Source organism: Cupressus sempervirens, chromosome 6 (assembly GCF_028749045.1).
Source record: "Cupressus sempervirens isolate cs-2001-9-10 chromosome 6, ASM2874904v1, whole genome shotgun sequence".
Taxonomy (NCBI): domain Eukaryota; kingdom Viridiplantae; phylum Streptophyta; class Pinopsida; order Cupressales; family Cupressaceae; genus Cupressus; species Cupressus sempervirens.
In genome coordinates this window covers 320,763,245-320,782,035 of record NC_143123.1, presented here as the reverse complement: position 1 = coordinate 320,782,035, position 18,791 = coordinate 320,763,245, and the positions used below count along the sequence as shown (strand labels likewise).

Here is an 18,791-nt window from a genome sequence, read left to right as displayed (position 1 = left end):
TTTTTTATGCTGCAGCCTGAAAAGGAAATTGGATGACAAAGACGATGGCTATTTCACTCGTTATATGCGCATCTAAGTTATCAAGTGGAACAGATGAGAGCTTTTGTTCGTGAGCACTCTAAATCTTGTATGGTGAATGTAAATAACGTGAGTTTATTGTTATCTATCCCACAGATCTCATAGTACTCTTCTGTAGTCCTAGCAGTGCTACTAATTCTTGTATTCCTCCATTGACTATTCCATTAATTACTGTAAAGAAAAATGTCATTATGTCTAATAATTGTATTTTGTATATTTTGAAGCGAAGGTTCAATTGAACTTCTGATTGCCATCTGGGTGGAATCTTTTGCACTGTTATATGAGAAGTGGATCCATATGGATTTTTTTTGTTAGTCACATGAGTTTTAAGGAGTGGTTACTTCTTTGTTTTGATATCACGGTAAAATTGAACATCATTGATGCAAATTAGATGTCTACTCAATAATTGTGGGTGGATATTTGCGTTTTGCTACAAACAAACCAAATCAATAGTTTAGGGTTTTATGTGCATAGTAAAATAGATAGACAAACTCATTAAATTGTGCATCGCAAGGCCTATCTCTGAGTAATAGGCCTATTACACATTCTCCAAGTTTAGAAAGCAAAGGATGTTTAGGTGGCAGCGGAACCAACATCATCAATTAGAAAACACACATTTGCAATAGTTAAATAATACAAATTTGGTTATGTAATGGGAATATAATGAACAAATGAATGATTTTAACATCCGCGAGGCCAAAGCAGCCCATGGGACCCACAAGCATGCCAAAAAAACAAAAACAAAAACGTTAGGCCTTTTGGAGTTGCTTCTCTAAGTCTACCCTTCGACAATGAGTATTCACCAGTAAAATTGATGTCTTGGCCAATTGCTCTTCTTAAAAAAGAGTATCTAACTTGCCATTTGCTAGAATATCCCGATCGTTGTAGCAGATGTCATTGTATGTTGGACATTCCTTGAGATAGTGTTGCTTGGTCTCAACCTCTCAATCTCTCTCTTCTTACAAAACTAACATATTCTCTCCCATTCTTCCTTGGGTATCGTCCATTTGCCCTTTTCACATCTCAAATGATCGGAGCCCATCCTAAGTTGTGCAATGAGCATCTTAGCTCTCCATTTGATATTTGCTCCTATGTATGCTTTCTCCTCATGGGCCTTTGTTGGGTTAAATTCTTTAATATTGTAGTCTTTTTTGCGCTTGTTTTGTTTTGACCATATGCAACTCCTAAATTTTTCCTTCACAAATTTCTTTATCTCAACATTGTTATTCAGACATTCATGTATACTGATATTCCATTTTTTCATTCATTTAGCATTTTGTTTCATCCACATGTTCTTTCTTCTGTCCAACCTCTCTTCCATGATCAACTTAGGCCAATGATGGCTTTCCATATTTTGAGCTTTTTGTAAATAGCATAATAATCGAATCATTGTTGATGCCTCTGGTGGGAAGAGCCCATTTCAGCCAATAGGATCTCATAGGGAACTGTGGTTTTAATTTTGAGACTATTGATGATTAAATGCTTTTGGATTCTTTCTACCTGTCTCCATTTCGGATCTGACATGTTGATGCCCCAAATCTCACATCCATCGAGGATCACTAGGTGATCAAAACACAGTCCAAGAAGATGCAAAGGATGTTGGCACAAGCAAAATTGGGAAAATATCAAAATCCATTTTTTTCGATATTTTCTATGTTCTAGTATTTTACATTTTTAGAGGCCTCTGGGGCATTTTTGGCCTTGGGCAGGGCCAAGAAGTCCTAGCGCTATGCTTAAGATTTTGAACAATAAATGTATAACTCTAGAAGATCTTTTCTAGAAATTTTGACGGTTTGTGATTTTGAGCTACGAGTAGAAAGTTACGACTTCTACAAGTAGACGTAAATTTTAATATAAATTTTTATAGTTTTTATAGTTGTTAAGAGTTTATTTTGTAATCAATTAGCTTGTGGATTTTTCATTTTCATATGAAAGGGATAATGGTGACCCTTGGGGCCCATCAAACTTTTATAAACCCTATTTTTCGAAATGAATGGATCACACACACACACACCCACTCTCTCTCTCTCTCTCTCTCACACACACACACACACACACACACACACACACACACACACACACACGTGCGCGCGCACACACGCACACATGCACACACACAGTATTGTTACAGTTACATTTATGAACACATTGTGATGTTTCATAAGTAGGTCCTTAATCATCACACACTATTAAAGATAGACAATGAACATTTGAGTTTTGGAGTTGGCCTTATGAATTTTTTTAAGGCAAGTCAAGTACATTACAATTCACATTATTGAAAGGAAATCTTGCGATTGATAGCTTGATATTGTGTTTGTTAGAATCTATTAAAAATTATTTGGTTTGTAAGTCCATAATTCATGTCCACCCATGTAAATTTCTAGTTGATATTATTTTTTATTCCAAGTAAATTTAGTTTTAGGTCTATTATTCATATCACACCATATCTCTTATTTAACGTGTTAATACCTCTTGTAATCTTTGTGTATTTGGTTTAAGGCTTCTAAGCAATCAAATTTGAGGTGAAAATGCTTCATATATTTATTTTCAATGGTTGGGAGAAGGGCTTCTCTCTCATTTTCTACAATTATCCAAGACATTCCTTGTTACATAAAAAGTAGATAAATTTCTCAACAAACTCGTTAAGTTATTTGAGCATCTTATAACATGGATTCAACTAGACTAAATAATTCATGATGGCAAATAATATTATCTTATATAGGTAAAGCTTTCTCCAACACTACAACTATACTAAATGGGATTCAACACTCTTAAAATTGATGGACTTCCTAAGGAGCAAATGACCCAATGCCACCTTAGTTTTACTAGTGCTCTAGTGAGGTGGGAAGATTAATTAAATTAAAGAATAATAATCTAATTACATGTAAAAACGAATAGACTAAGATAACTTAATAATACAAAATGATAAGAATATTTAGTTTATAGAAATTGAATGATTGGGTCACTAAGACGGACTAGCAACCTTAGTGAGCTCTTTATCCAAGATCCTTGTGCAAGTCAAGGACACCATAGATTTACAATTAGAGTACAATGTGTTTGCATCCTATACAAACAAATTACAATAGTCATAGAAGTAAGTTACAAGGCAATTTAACAAAATAAACAAAATGTTAACGAAGTTAAGGACAATAACAAGAAATACCAAAAGAGTATAATGTTGAAATGATAAGGAAAGATCGAAAGAGCTTACAACTCTCCAACAACAAAAACTCTTGACATGCTACTCCATTTCCTCTTTGAGTTTGCACTCCTGACGAAAAAATATATATTATATATGTTGTTTTAGTGACTATTGAATTTATCTTCCAATTTATATAAATATTGTTTGTAGTATATATTAATGTACATATTAATTAATATTTTTACTCTAATAAATTATTAAAAAAATTATTCATATTTTTTGATAGTTAAGGGGTCGAAGCCTAGAATATTTATTATTATTGTTTGTTGAGATTGATTATTATGTGTTAAGCTCAAGTAGACTCGAACCAAAGACTTCCTAGTTGAGAGGCTCACAATTTACCATTGTGTTGTAGGCTCTTGCCTTTCATTATTTATTTTTAAATGTTAGAATTGAATTTTTTCTATTTGAATTTAACTTTGAAATTTATTTAAATTACTATAAATTTTAATATAGTTTATTTAATTTTAACATTTAATTAAATATAAGATTTTATTATTTTAACTTTAAGTTTTCAAGATTTTAATTTTTTTAATGTTCAAATTTATAACTAATTTTTATTATGTTTATATTGAAATTATCTTTCCATTAATACCATAATTATTTTTAAGTATATAATAATTATACCTTTATGTGAAACTAATGAAATTTTTTTTTAGTACTTTTAAATCAAATGACATACAATGATATGTTGTCACAACTATGTACCCTATATACAAAGTTTAAAATATTACAAAATAGAACTTATATTTATACAAAAATCTATTTACGTGGCTCCTTGTTTACTATATACTTAGCTACATACAAGTATAGTCAAACATATGTTACTACAACGAGGAATCAAACATATTACATCATATATACAAAATGTGAATGAAAAGAGCATTACATCAAAGCTTTAGGCCTTCAAGTTCTATCATTTTACTTTTTGTCTACCTAAGTTATTGTTAAGATAATGGGTGATGCACACATTGCATGATATTGTTATATTGTATTATTTTATTTTATTATGTAACATTGCACCTAGGAGCACCTAGATGGACGTGCAACATGTAAAGATTCCCGTGAGATATACTTGATAAGTGTACATTAAAAAAGAGCACTTCTCTAAACCCTTCTATCCAAGGTATCCTATAGATTAGAACACTTGAATGATGACTTAGAGCTCCCCATACATGGCGTGCAAAAGTGTGTGTTTGTGCATATAAGGAGCTCTTAGCTGAGCCTTAGAGACACAACCCTTGCTATTAAACCACGCAATGGAAGAGTACTTAGACAAAAGCAAGAGTGCAAATGTCCAAGAGAGCTCTCAAACATGCAATGCAAGAATGAACTATGCTAATATGAAATGCATGAATGCAACTAAATTAAGCAAGATGAGCATATTACAACCATTTTAATTAAGCTATGTGATCTATGTTAATATGAATAGAAAAGCTAAGCTATTGCAAATGCCTCTAAATTATAATCAAGATGATGATGAGTGAACGAGACAAGAAATAAGTTCTCCACAAAGCTCTAAGCAAACTTGTCAAGAAACTTGCAACATAACATTAGCTCAAAATCAAGATATTTTGAGGAGAGAGCTCTTCCCTTTAAAGATGTATAGACGGTTGAGATCAAGATCAAAAGGTTGATGATCAAGAGCGGGGGTTGACTTTTGGCATGATCCATGCTCAAGATCGGGTCAACCAATGAAAATGAGTTGACTTTTAATTTGAGACAAAAGCCTTTTCTTTTAATTTGTAAATAGGAAAAAGAATTTATGTCTGCACATTGAGTGGGTTAGAAGAATGAGATCTTTTATTTAATTAAAAGGGGACATGTTCTTTTAGTCAAATATGAACTTAGAATATTATAGTCAAACTATAGTTTAAAATCAAATAAATTGATTTTTAACAATTTGGCCTAGCCAAATGATTAAATAATTTAATAAAAATGTTGAGAAGGGGGTTAATAGTCTATATGACCATTTTTAGGTGATTACAATGAGTTGTATTGTAACATTGTAGTAATATTTGATGTAATTATTTAATATTGGAAAAAAAAATTAAATGTGGGGTCAATGGAGTAGATAACACATGGTTTATGTAATACCACTTAGTGGCTTTGCAAAACTTGCTACTATATAAGCAGGTAGAAGGGTAGTTGTAGAGACAAGATAGAAGGACAAAAGATCAAAAAATAAAAGTCGAGCAAGACAAGGTTTGACAAGTTAGCTAAGGTAGTGCTTGCGAAGGTTGGAAGCATGACATGGGATGTGTAGATTCATGTTTGTTCACATTTGATTGCTTGGTTGTGGCTATGACTTAGAAGTCTTCCATGGTTGTATTACAATGATGTTTTGTTGAATAATACATGGTGATTGATACTTTTGGAGGTTGAGTTTTTCCCCCCAGTGAGGGTTTCCCAAAGTATATCTTGTGTCACATTTTTGTGGGTATGTTGTCTATTCTCTTGCATGTGGATTTAAACTACATAGTTATTTTAGATCCATTATGGGTTATGTGGAAACAATTATATTTTTGTTACAAATTTCCTTACAAGTGGTATCAAAGCTATGGTTTTTTTTGTTGTAACCCTAGATTGAATCTATGAGAATGCATGAGAGGATAAAAGAGAGGGTCAGATATATGAGTTTTGTAAGTTGTTTATTACAGATCTGAGAGTTTTGGGTTTTTTGTTATGATGGGATGTTGATAGATTTTGGGCATGTGAAATTGTTGGTCAAATGGATTTTTTGGGTCTTTCATTTAAATAAGGAGTTTAGGGGGTAGCTTGTAGAAAGAATCTCTTGGGCAAAAACAAACCTCACTATTGGATCTGGGTTGATGTTTTCATAAAATTTTGATATAAAATATGCCCTAGTTTGACCATGTTGAGAAAAAAATACAAATGTTTTTAGTTTCAACACATGAAGACCATCAAATTTAATCTTGTTAGAATTTTCGTCACAAAAAAAGTGACAAAATTGTAGTGAAAATGGTAAAAAGACTATCTTGATAAAATGACCATAACTTCCACTCAGGGTATGGGATTTTAGACTTCTTGTAGTCGTTGGAAAGCTAATTCAAAACACTATAATATTGTGCAAGATTGATTATATGAGTTTGATATTTTTTTTAGACTTTAAGATCTTAGAAGTTAGATGTTTATTTTGAGCACATATTTGAGCATAACTTGGACATACAGAGTCAGATTTTGGACTTTGAGTAGTCAATAGAAAGCTCTTAGAAAGCTCTACACATTGGTTCAAATTTAATGTAAGTTTGACGTGATTTACTTGGTGATATATTGATTTGAATAATTTATAATATACATCGACTATGGTAACATTGTGAGTTTATGACATTATGTATTTTGGAGATTTGAGATTTGATGTCATTGTATAATTATGTTATGTTTTAGATTGGTCTTATTATGATATGATTTTCAGTATTTGGTTTGGATATGTATGATGACTTGTTGGGTCTACAAGTTGTGCAGTGTTGTAAGTGATCTATACTTACAAGTTGCATTTATTATGACTTGGATATGAGTTGTGTTTGCCCATTACTTTTTCATTATTGATGCATATTTAAATTGGTGGCTTGGATTTGAGTTGTTTATGCCCTAAGCTACCTGACTTTCTAATTTTTTCATGTAGAAGGGATGAGATGTTGTTACCAGGTATAATCATGATAGACGATTGCAGTTGACTATTTTATGGTGACAAGTTGTACACATTGAGAGTTAGTTTCTTGGTTCATGGATGTGATCATGGTGATGCAAGAGCATCTAGAGGTATAAGGGCAATCCTGTGTCAACCAAAAAAATTGTACTTAGACTTAGTTTATGTTTCATGTGTTTTCATTTTTGGATACCCATTTGGGTCAAATAAAGGTTGCAACTCTCACAGTTCCACTATTAGTGTTTTGGGTTAGAGTTTTTAATCACTTTGGGATACGTGTAAATGCCAGAAAAATAAGAGTATGTAATTGAGCCATCATTTTGGTGAACTAGAAGGTGTAAATTGATCGGATGATTGTAATTATAATTTAGAGCATTCAGAAAAAGAATCAAGTCAAAAGGCCCCATAGTTTGAAAGTTATTGCAGTTTTTCGATTTTTGGAGACCTCCTAAGGATGCTTCAAAGTCAGGTTAGGGGCATTAAATGAATTCAAACAGGGCCGAAAATGGGAGACGGGCGAAGCTGGTCCATAGGGCTATAGAGTGCTTCGAGAGCTTTTCGAAAATGTAAACGGTTCGTCAATCGGAGCTACGGTTCAAAAGTTGTGCCTTCCGAAAGTTTGGTTACCATTTTTTGATTGTTCTAATTTTGTGCCGACTTCTAATGCGACTTCTAGAGCCTTCTATTTGGTCGGTGGATGCCAACTAGCACTTTCTAGAATGTATTCCTAATCCTTAACCCTTCGGGGTCTATTTAAAACATTTCTGGCATTGTAAAAGGCAGTTCGGAGTGGAGTTTGAGAGAAGGTACTGGGAGAAGAATTTATCTCCAGATTTATGCTATTGTAAGCCCATAGGGCATGTTTTGGAGTCTGTTTCTATGCACTAAGTGTACTAGCATATTTTCACAGTTAATAAAATTTTCCTTTCATGTTGTGTCCATTCTGTGCTTGGGTTGTGTTTCCATCACATGGTGTTATGGATTTTGGCATGACATGATTGGATACATAGGTACATCCTTGATGTTTATTGGTTTGGATTTTCAACTTGTTTATGGTAGCATATTTTCTTTGGTTAAAGATGATGGTTATTCCGTTTCTTTTGAGGATCCCATGATGTGCACTTTGAGTTTTTTGATGATTTGATGCCTTCGTTAATTCTCATGGTTAGATGATGATTTTTTCATCATGATATCATTGATAGCTTGGATACATGGTTTAGTGGGAGCTTTTGACAATGATGAGGTGGTAGTACAAGTTAAGTTCTTGGTTAGGTTTGTATCTTCTTGGTTTGGAGATCTTGGTTTTACTTGATACTGACACTTTAGTTGTGTGTAGACCTGGAGGATCTTCATATAGGATATGGATGTTATGATGCCATGGATGACTCGATACCATAGTTGAGTGGGAATTGTTGGCATTGATATATTTATTGAGTGTTTGCAGATGTTGGAGGATGACTTCGATCTTGTTGTTGCAGAAGTGTCTTTGACATTTGCATGGTGCACTTGTTATCTTCATGGTGTGTGGAGATGGTTCTTCATGGTATGCAGAGATAATTGCATCTTGAGAACTCATGGTGTTCTTGGTAAAGGTGAGTTTTTGCTTTCATTTGACATGTTATCCTTCGTATTAGGATGGTTTCATTATTATGTCATGGTATACTCTTGATACACGTTTAGAGTTTCGACATGTTATGGTATGATCATATGGAGCATGTTATCATGCTTATGTTCCTGAGGCCATGGTTAGAACTTTGACATTGATCTTGGTTTATTTTCTTGGTATTGAGTACATTGATCATTTGCTAGGTACTCCATGATATTGTTATCTTTCATTTGGAGTTGGCATGGATTGATTGTTTACATGTGCTAATGGTACTTAGATGATGATGATGCTGATTTGTTTTGGATTAGAAAAGTATTTGTTGGGACAATTGTTTGGTTTCAGCAGGAAGTCCGAGGGCCTTTCATTTGATATGGACTTGAGATAAGATTGTTCTTAGATGAGTCTCAGTTAGAGATTTGGATATCTTGATGAACATTTTCATTCCCCACTCTTGGTCTACTTGACGATTTTACTACTTGAGAGGTGTAGCCCATTGTTTCTCTAAGGTGCATTACATTTATGTTTATCTTTCATGGATATGGATCTTGAGCTATGGTACACGAGTTAGTGTTGGGGGGTTCATTTGAGAGATCGATTAACATTGGTTATCTCCATATGCATATGTTGTTGTTACGTTGGTTGAGTTTGGGAGATGGTTTTATATTGGACATATTCTTTGGATTAGGAATGGTTATTTCTTGGTTTAGGAATAGTTTAAGAGTTTGACCTTCTTTTAAGAGGCTTACATACATGATTATTTATATGGTATTGTTTGAGTGTTGTTGTGGCTTCTTGGTTAGGGTTTTATGGAGGAGATCATACTTACACAATTTACATGTAGAGGTGTGTGTAGAAGGATATGCTATAGGTTATGATTTGCATGGTTTCTCTTTGGTCTTGGTTATCTTCATGGATGTTCATTTTCACTTAGATTGAATTTGAGATTGGTTGGAGATTATGATCATTGGTTTATGTTCGTGTATGTCATGTGAGAGATGACATAGTTATTTATTTATTTCTTTCCTTTGATGTTGGTTGTGAAGAATATGAGAGAGAATTGGAGACTTGTTATGAAAGTTGTTTTTGCAGGTTATCAATTTATGTATTGTGAATGTCCTTGATACTACATGGATTCACTTCTTTGAGATGTTAGTGGATTGGTTACAGATTTGACATTATCTTTTGTAGTGGGAGCTTCTTGGTATATATGTGGCAAGTATTACTATTCAGGCTTGTGATTGTAGGTTATATATTGGATGTGTTGATGATGTGAGATTCACTTAGTATGTGCCTTTGGAGGTATGGATAGTTAGATGGGTTAGCACTTGATGTGGGTGTTATTTCAGCTATGAATATTTGACAACTATTGAAACATATGATTACCTTAGGGCCAGGTGTTTGTGCTTGAAATTTTAGTTGGTATAGGATTTTATGATCTTTTAATGTGACAGGGTGGGTGGCTTTCACTTTAGATGACTTCTATGTATGTCCAGTGGTAGTGGAATAATAGAAGGTGAGATTATTCATGTTTGAGAAGTTGGATACTGTACACTCAAAAGGTGTCACACTTTAAATCCTTTTATCCAAACGATTCCATGAGTTCAGAATGCTTGGATATCAGCTTAGAGCTCCCTATCCACAAAGTGCAAGAAGGTATGATTCAAGTATGAAGGCTCTTAACTGAGCCTTAGTGATACATTTCTTGCTTGGTAAACCATGTGACGAGAGGTTCCTTGTGACAAGAGCAAGAATGCAAGTGTCTACAATGAGAATTCTAAAAAATGTAATGCAAATGGAGACTATGCTAGAATGAATATGCAAAATGCAGCTATGTTAACAAGAATGAAAGTATTGCAATCCAAACTAGTTATGCTATGTGATCTTAGATTAATGCAAAAAGAACTAAACTACCATACAAGATGCTTCTAAACTAGTATTCAATGTTGATGAGAGAATGAGACAAGGAATGAGAAGTTCTCCACAAAGCTCCAAGGAAACCTATTAGAAAACTTGTAGCATAACAATATTCAAATGAGGATAGATCCTTTGAGGGGGAAAGCTCTCTCCCTTTTAAAGTTGTACGGACGATAGAGATCAAGATGAAGATGTTGAATGATCAACGGTAGAATTTGAAAAAAAAGGAGTGATCCATGTGCACACACAAGTCAACCAATAGAATATAAATTGACTTGTCTTATAAGACAAAAGTCACAAAGCCTTTTCTTTTAATTTGAAAATTTGAAAATGACTTTATGTGTGCACTTTAAGTGGGTTAGAAGAATGGGTCTTTTATTTAATTAAAAGGGGACATGTTCTTTTAATCAAATAATGAACTTAGGATAACATAGTCAAACTATAAGTTGTAATCAAATTAATCGATTATTAGCAATTTGGTCTAATTAAATAATTAATTAAATTAGCCAAAATGTTGAGAAGGGGGCTAATAGTCTAAATAACCATTTTTAGGTGATTACATATATTTTGATTTTGTTGCGGGTACTAGAATGGAGCACATGGTGTACTATGATCCATGATAGTGGATGTGCTATGTGAGATTGTTCCCTTGTTCATTTATGTTCCTACAAATGAACCCTATGCAATGTATACAACAAGTGGGAGATTGTTGAGATAATGGATGTTGCACACATTGCATAATATTGTTATATTGTATTATTTTATTTTATTATGTGATGTTGCACTTAGGAGCACCTAGATGGATGTGCAACATGTAAAGATTCACATGAGATATACTTGATGAGTTTTATTGTAACATTGTGATAATATTTGATGTAATTATTTAATATTGGGGAAAAGAATTAAATGTTCAATACTAAATGTGGAGTCAATAGGTTAGGTAACACATGATTTATGTAATACCACATAGTGGTTTTGTGGGACCTGCTACTATATAAGAAGCCATAAAGGTAGTTGTAGAGACAAGATAGATGGATAAAAGACAAAAAAAAAGTAAGTTGAGCAAGACAAGGCTTGACAAGTTATTCAAAATAGCATTTGTGACGGTTGGAAGCATGACATGAGATGTGTAGATTCATGTTTATTCACATGGATTTCTCGGTTGTGGCTATGGCTTTGAAGACTTTCATGGTTGGATTGCAATGATGTTTTGTTAAATAATACATGGTGATGGATACTTTTGGAGGTTGGGTTTTTTTTTCCTCAATGAGAGTTTCCTAGGGTATATCTTGTGTCACATTTTTGTGAGTATGTTGTCTATTATCTTGCATGTGTATTTAAATTGCATACTTATTTTAGATCTATTATGAGTTATGTGGAAAGAGTTATATTTTTGTTGTAAGTTTCCTTATAGTTGTCCATTCCATTGTGCCTTCCATCAAATGAAGAACCTTATCATCTTGCATTAGTAGCCCAAGCATGAAAACAAACAACACAATACTTATGGGGGTTTCTCTATGTTTTTTATTCTTTCTTCTCAACTCATTAATCCCAGACATGAAGTTATCTAGAGAAACCTCAATTAGAGCACACTCCAAGGAAGACTTGGTCTATGTGTATCCTTGAGAAATTTCTACCATAGGAATTCTCGCAACCACATCATGCAAATGATCTAAGAATTTCTTCTAATTCAACCTCACCACAACTGAAACCTTCACAACAACATTATGAAACATCAATCTTCACAGAGACTCAACAAGGTACCATTGCTTCTTGTTAAATAAATTATCATTATGCAACTTCCAAAATTTCTATTGTATTTTAATAGATAAAATGAACCTAAAAAAATTTAATGCCTCCTCCTATTGCTCAAAGTAGTACTAGAAAGAACATTAATGATCTCAAAATTCCTATTTAAGACAATGTTAGACAAGTATTATACTTCCCTAACAAGCATACATTCAAAGAAGACAGAGAAAATAGATTTAGGTAGCCTACAAGATAAACATATATTTGGTTCCCTTTCAGGAAATGTGACAAGTAATATGTGGAGGAAACACTAGATAAAAACACTTTTTTTTTCGGCTCAACTAGACCAGTCAATAAGTTACTAAAATATTTTTTCCATCCCATGGTGTCATGGTCTATATTTCAACAAGATCCCACATGTTTAAAGATATCATGGTTATCAATGAGGAGATTGTTTATATATATATATATATATATATATATATATATATATATATATATATATATATATATATATATATATATATATATATATATATATATATATGGTCATCCTAGTATCATTATGGTTAAAACTCGTTAGGAGAGATAGAGGGATACATGTATTTGTCAACATAGAGCAAGTCCTCCATAATGTGTGAGAAATGTCAAACTTCTAGCTTAGCTCTTGCCAACACAATTGCTTACCATCTTTTATGATATCAAAGAAGTTTGTAATACCTTTAGCTACCCAAATTTTGGTAGGACACCCTTGAATAAGTACCAAAGGTTTGAGCCCATGCTTTAAGTTCCACAATTTCCATCTCTCCTAGAAATCATTTTATCATGGCCAACAATATTACTCCATGTGATTATCATTCTAACAACCTCCCATCTTTACAACTTGCTTTGAATACATTATAGCTTGCTATCTTACTAGAGAGATATACAACCGTGCTATTATTTAAGTGCAGCCTCCAAGATTCTTTGGATGAGACAACTCTAGACATGTTATGTCTTGTATTTTCATTAATTTTGTTAATTATTATTTTTAACTATATGACTTTGTTGATTAAATATTTGAATATATTTTTACAAATCTAAAATCAATAATAAAGTTTATTAGAGCTAGTTTAATTTACCATATAGATATCTTAAATTTATTTAATTTAAATTTAATATTGAAATTTATTTTAATCATTTTTTATTTTTTAGAAATAGAAAATTAAAGTATATTATATTTAATTTAGTTTACTATCTTAAATACATTTATTGAAACATAACTTAAGCTTAACAAGTAAAATTTGTTACATTTAATTTACATATACATACATACATATAATTATTTTTAATTATATGACTTTGTTGATTAAATATTTGAATATATTTTTACAAATCTAAAATCAATAATAAAGTTTATTAGAGCTAGTTTAGTTTACCATATAGATATCTTAAATTTATTTAATATTGAAATTTATTTTAATCATTTTTATTTTTTAGAAATAGAAAATTAAAGTATATTATATTTAATTTAGTTTACTATCTTAAATACATTTATTGAAACATAACTTAAGATTAACAAGTAAAATTTGTTACATTTAATTTACACATACATACATACATACATATATGTTAGAACATATCAACTCAAAAACAATTATTTATATTTAATTTAGTTTACTATCTTAAATACATTTATTGAAACATAACTTAAGATTAACAAGTAAAATTTGTTACATTTAATTTACATATACATACATACATACATACATATATGTTAGAACATATCAACTCAAAAACAATTATTTATCTTGGCAGTTCCATTTTATTTGTATCACTCTTTCTCTCTCTTTGTGTAAGATAAGATGAGTGTGAAATAAATAATATAAACATGAGTGTATTCCTATTTGAATGAAATGTTTGTTGTACAAACATCATCATTTAGTAAATAACATACCATTAACGTTATACGATGCAAAAAATTATGAACTTGACCTTTGACCTTATATAAGGGCAGTTGCAAGAAGTTGAGTCCTACTTTTGGATAAAAAGTGGAAGTTTTTTCCTTATTTTTCAAAATTTCTCTCGATTTATGTAAAAAAATTCACTTAAAAAATTTAATCTAAAAAACTTAGTAATAGATAATATAGTGCTTGGAGTCTTCTTTTCAAATATGTGATTTATTTCAATACCCACATGGTATAAATTAGTTTATAGAAGGCATATCTAAAAATCATTTTTCCAAAATATTTATTTTAGGACTATCTGACACACATGCACAACTACCATATTTTGACATAAATAAAGGAATTTTTGTGAATCTTTTTGGGGATAGATGTCTAAGACAACAATGATTGATGATTTTTTTCCATAATGTATATTTTTAGTTAAATTTTAAAGACTCTAAAATATATTTTTTGAAACCTCCAATGTACAACCACTATAAATTGATGTAAGCTTAACATTTTTACAATTTTTTTAATCTTCAAGGAAATTCTACGAAAATTGATGTTATATAATATATTTTCTAAAAAATCTAAAAGTTATTAAATTTTTAGGGAACCTCACTAATTGTTTTTGATAGCTAATCAACTAAAACCTAGATTATTAATTATTATTATGTGTTAATCTCAAGTAGATTTGAACCCAAGACCTCCCTAATGAGAGGACTATTATTTACCGATACGTTGTAGGCTCTTGCCTAATGAACATCACTATTTTAAGTTTATGTACCACTTTTGATTAATAAACAATGTTAAAATTGTAAAATTAATCAAATCACTACAAAAAAAATAATTTTGAATTTTGATGATAAAAAGAATAATGAGTTTTCATTTCAGCTAAAATAGTTCAATTGAGAAGGATTTCAAAAAATTATGGCAAAGCATAAAGCGAGATTCCATTGCCTTAGCCATTATTTTGTAGGCAAAAAATGGGCTTTTTACAACTCAAAATATAATCTAAAAAAATTTCAATAATAGAAAACAAACTTCTTAGACTCTACTTTTCAAATGTGTAATTTATTTCAATACCCACATGTTATATATTATTTTTTAACCACACGTAGAAAAACTACTTTAAAAAAAATGCTTATTTCAAGACTGTATCATACACTTGTACGACCACCATATTTTGTCCTACACACACACACACACAAAATTCTATGTAGTAAAATGTCTAATGGTTTTTTTGCTTCATTAAGAAATTCAATTGAAAAGGCTTTCAAAAAATCACAAGGTGAAAATTCAAGACTCCAGTGCCTTAGCCATTATTTTGTAGGCCCAACTATAGGCTTGGTCCCACCAAGCTTGTCCTGACTTGAAAATCAAAGCAGAGGGACATTTTACAACTTGATACCCCATTATTTAAAAGTTAATAAACAAGTACTAGTTTTGTTTATTACTATTAAGTTAGAAATGGACACCTATTTTTTTAAATAGGTACCTGTTTCTTTTAATGATACGTGACCATTTCTTAATTAAAAAAAAACACCAAAAAGACAAATTTAAATTATTGAATGATTGTTGAAACATTATTTGAATGGTCCACAACAACAAAAAACATGTTTGTCAAATAATTCAATATTTTTGTCTTTAATGGATTTGACTTGAGAAAATCCATTTAAATTCAAAATTTGGTGCAAATATTGGAGTTTTTAAAAAAAGATGATTGAATATGGGATCACAGTAATGTAGAAAGCGGCAAAGGAAGGTTCTAATAATGGAGGAGATTTCTAAATTAAGGAGGAGGCAAAATGACAATGAGGAAGAGAAAGAATGCAAGAAGCATCAAGTTCAATAATTTTTTTTTTCAGAAGAGAAGAGTATTGAGGACACCATAATAGATGCAAAGGTCAAAGAACATACAATAGGAAAAAAAATTAGGAGCATCTTCTAATCTAGTTTTAGATACATGTATGTCTTCACAACTACATAATTTTTATGATAAAAAGATGGTGTTTTTCTACAAGTAGGATACTCTTTGAATGATATTTATTTTCTTCTTGAAAATAGAAAAAACAAAAATTGCACATCAAACACCAAATATTAGTAATACTTATAATATTCCTAATCATTTAGAATTTGAAATTGAAAATCAAACACCAATTGAAATTAATATTGTGGATGTAGACATAAAAATGTTTATTTAGAATGAAACTTGTTTGAATGATAATGAAAAGAAAGTAAAGTTGTTCTAAGGATAGAAATGTGACATGACAAGCAATAACAACTTTAGTAAACAAGCAACTTTTGAAAAAGAATGGTGACTAACATAAGTGGATACCTTAATATCCATCATAAAACTTTGACAAGAGATATAAAGAAAAGAGTTAACTTCAAAGTGATTTAACAAATCAATTGTGGATTTTTAGTGACAAACTCCTGAGGTGGGGGCATGAGAATTAATGGTGAAGTAAAAAAATTGATTAATTCTTTTTGGCATGATAATCCATGATTATCACCTTATGTCCAAGATGTGTGAGAATGAAGAGTTGGGTAAAAAATGTGTGATCCACATCCTAAACACTTTTTGGACATAACTCAAATAGAATTGTACAAAATAAAATTGGGTGATAAGGTGTTAACACATATTAGCATTAAGAAAATATCTTTTGAAAAATGCATAGTATGTAAGAGATAACAAAGAAAGAGTCACCCATCATTGCAAAAGTCATGTCTAGTTTCATTATCATTATGATGTATGTCAATGTATACATGATACATTCTACCATGAATCTTTATGAAATGTTCGAGGAATATAGTATAAATATATCACCTTAGACTATAAAGGAGTTTATATCATGTTTACTTTGTAAACCACCTAATGAGCTATCGTCTCTTTTGAACACATGTTTTTTTGGTGTATGTGATATATGTTACATTCTTGCATTGTTAGGTGAATGTTTGCATGGAAAAAAATTAATTGAATTTGGACAACTATTAGTCAATGTAAAAAGATTTAAAACTTGAGTATCCATAAAATGATGGAAAGGTTAGAAAATGACACAATGTAATTACTAAAAATATTAGTGTTCATGGATTTATGAATGAATTTAAGAGTAAGATCATACTAAATATGTGAGACACTCCCAAAATGTTTGATGGGTTGATCAATGGTTTCACATATGTTACAATATATTTCTAGTTGGTGATATATTTTGTCATTGACTTTGCAGAGAACTACATACTTGCACTAGAAGATGAGATTCAAATGCAATATTATAAATCATTGTGAAGTGATCCCACCATATTGTGTCCCACTTTTTGGTCAACTTGGTACAAAGATGAACACTATAAAAATAAAAATCAACATTTTAAAAAATGACACTTACTTTGATCAACATAACTTTTTGCCCCTTAAAAATGACAAAAAAACATAATTCTTTTAAAGTTTGGGTTGTAACACCAACAACTAGAGAATCTAGTTATTTTTTCAAATTTGGTTGAATATTATATAACTTATTTAATTATGAAGTGGTATTAATTGTAATTTGGACATAGGCTCATTTGGATTGATCTAACTTGATCTATACATTGATTATTATTTTTTATAGGAAGGTAATAAATGTTGGATTTACAATAGGAAAGGTAAACTTCTGAGAGGTGGGGAGTGAATTAGTGCTTTAAATTTTGACCCATAAAATATTCACCACACATCCATCTTACATATTCAATAAGTAAACTGAAATACCATGTAAAACATGTACATCTAAAGCATGTAAACAAGTAAGCATTCACACATATATGACACCAGATATGATTACCTAGAAAACCCTCCAATGAGATAGCAAAACTATGGTGGGGATAACACCCACAAATCTTCACTACTGTAGAAATAAAGTGTATCCAATGAAGTTTACAATGTTTGATCATGAACCATAATCTACCCCGTGAAAGGTCTGCCCTGTTAAAGACTTACAAAGATTGTTAAGTCTCACCCTGCTAAAGGATTTCAAGACCTTGTTAAAAGTGTGCCTTGTCATAGGACTTCAACTCACAATTAAGTAGCACCTTGTTAGAGGATTTCAATATAGCCTATTAAGACTACTTTGTTAAGAGATTTCACTGATTCACCTATTAGAATGTCTCAGCATTGATCCTGGGATTAACACTTTGTTGCTTGATGATAGATCACCTCTAAACTGATGTATACTTGATCCTTCTTGCTCAGATGTCTCTTTGTTGTTTACTATTTTCTTCCTCTGTTCTCCTTTAACTGATTCTACAATGCAATTCATATCATAATAACTTGTTCACCATGAATGTCTTGGTTTGCAGATGCAAAACTCTCCTTGATCATTCATTCCCTTTCACACTCATAGAAAATTTAGGGTTTGTCCTCCTTAAGAAGACCTAGGTGACTTAGGGTTAGGTATGAATCAATGGCTATGATTCACCCATATTGTCACTTAAACCTTCCCTTATCTGATTGGATGCATGTAATGCATAGGGATTCTAACTTAAGATTCATACTTATCACCAAAATATCATAATTCAATTTGTAAGTCAACTCAAAAATGGTTTACATAGCAGTTTGTGCCAATACAAACAATTATGGTAAAACTATGTTACTCAACATCTAAAGTCCCAATT

General features: G+C 31.4%; 1 protein-coding gene and 1 long non-coding RNA gene across 12 annotated transcripts in view; both read left to right on the top strand.

The window, feature by feature from the left end:
• The window catches only part of BSH (transcription regulatory protein SNF5, putative (BSH)), a 269,940-nt gene that overhangs the window by 217,071 nt on the left and 34,078 nt on the right, over positions 1-18,791 (top strand). For 4 of the 11 annotated variants that reach the window (XM_089788047.1, XM_089788054.1, XM_089788046.1 and 1 more), the window contains one exon: positions 16-392. The exons of 3 other annotated variants lie outside the window; for them this stretch is intronic. In XM_089788047.1, the coding sequence (XP_089644173.1) occupies positions 16-76 (61 nt within the window). In that variant the 3' untranslated portion in view covers positions 77-392. Of the gene's footprint in view, positions 1-15; positions 393-11,022; positions 11,725-15,885; positions 16,055-17,374; positions 17,689-18,791 lie in introns of those variants that run through there. 4 more of the 11 variants (XM_089788051.1, XM_089788057.1, XM_089788050.1 and 1 more) reach the window with 3 other exon arrangements.
• Positions 8,443-9,444, top strand: LOC149552476 (uncharacterized). The gene is made up of 2 exons (XR_016352939.1): positions 8,443-8,542; positions 8,902-9,444. It is a non-coding gene; the product is annotated as an uncharacterized LOC149552476 (long non-coding RNA).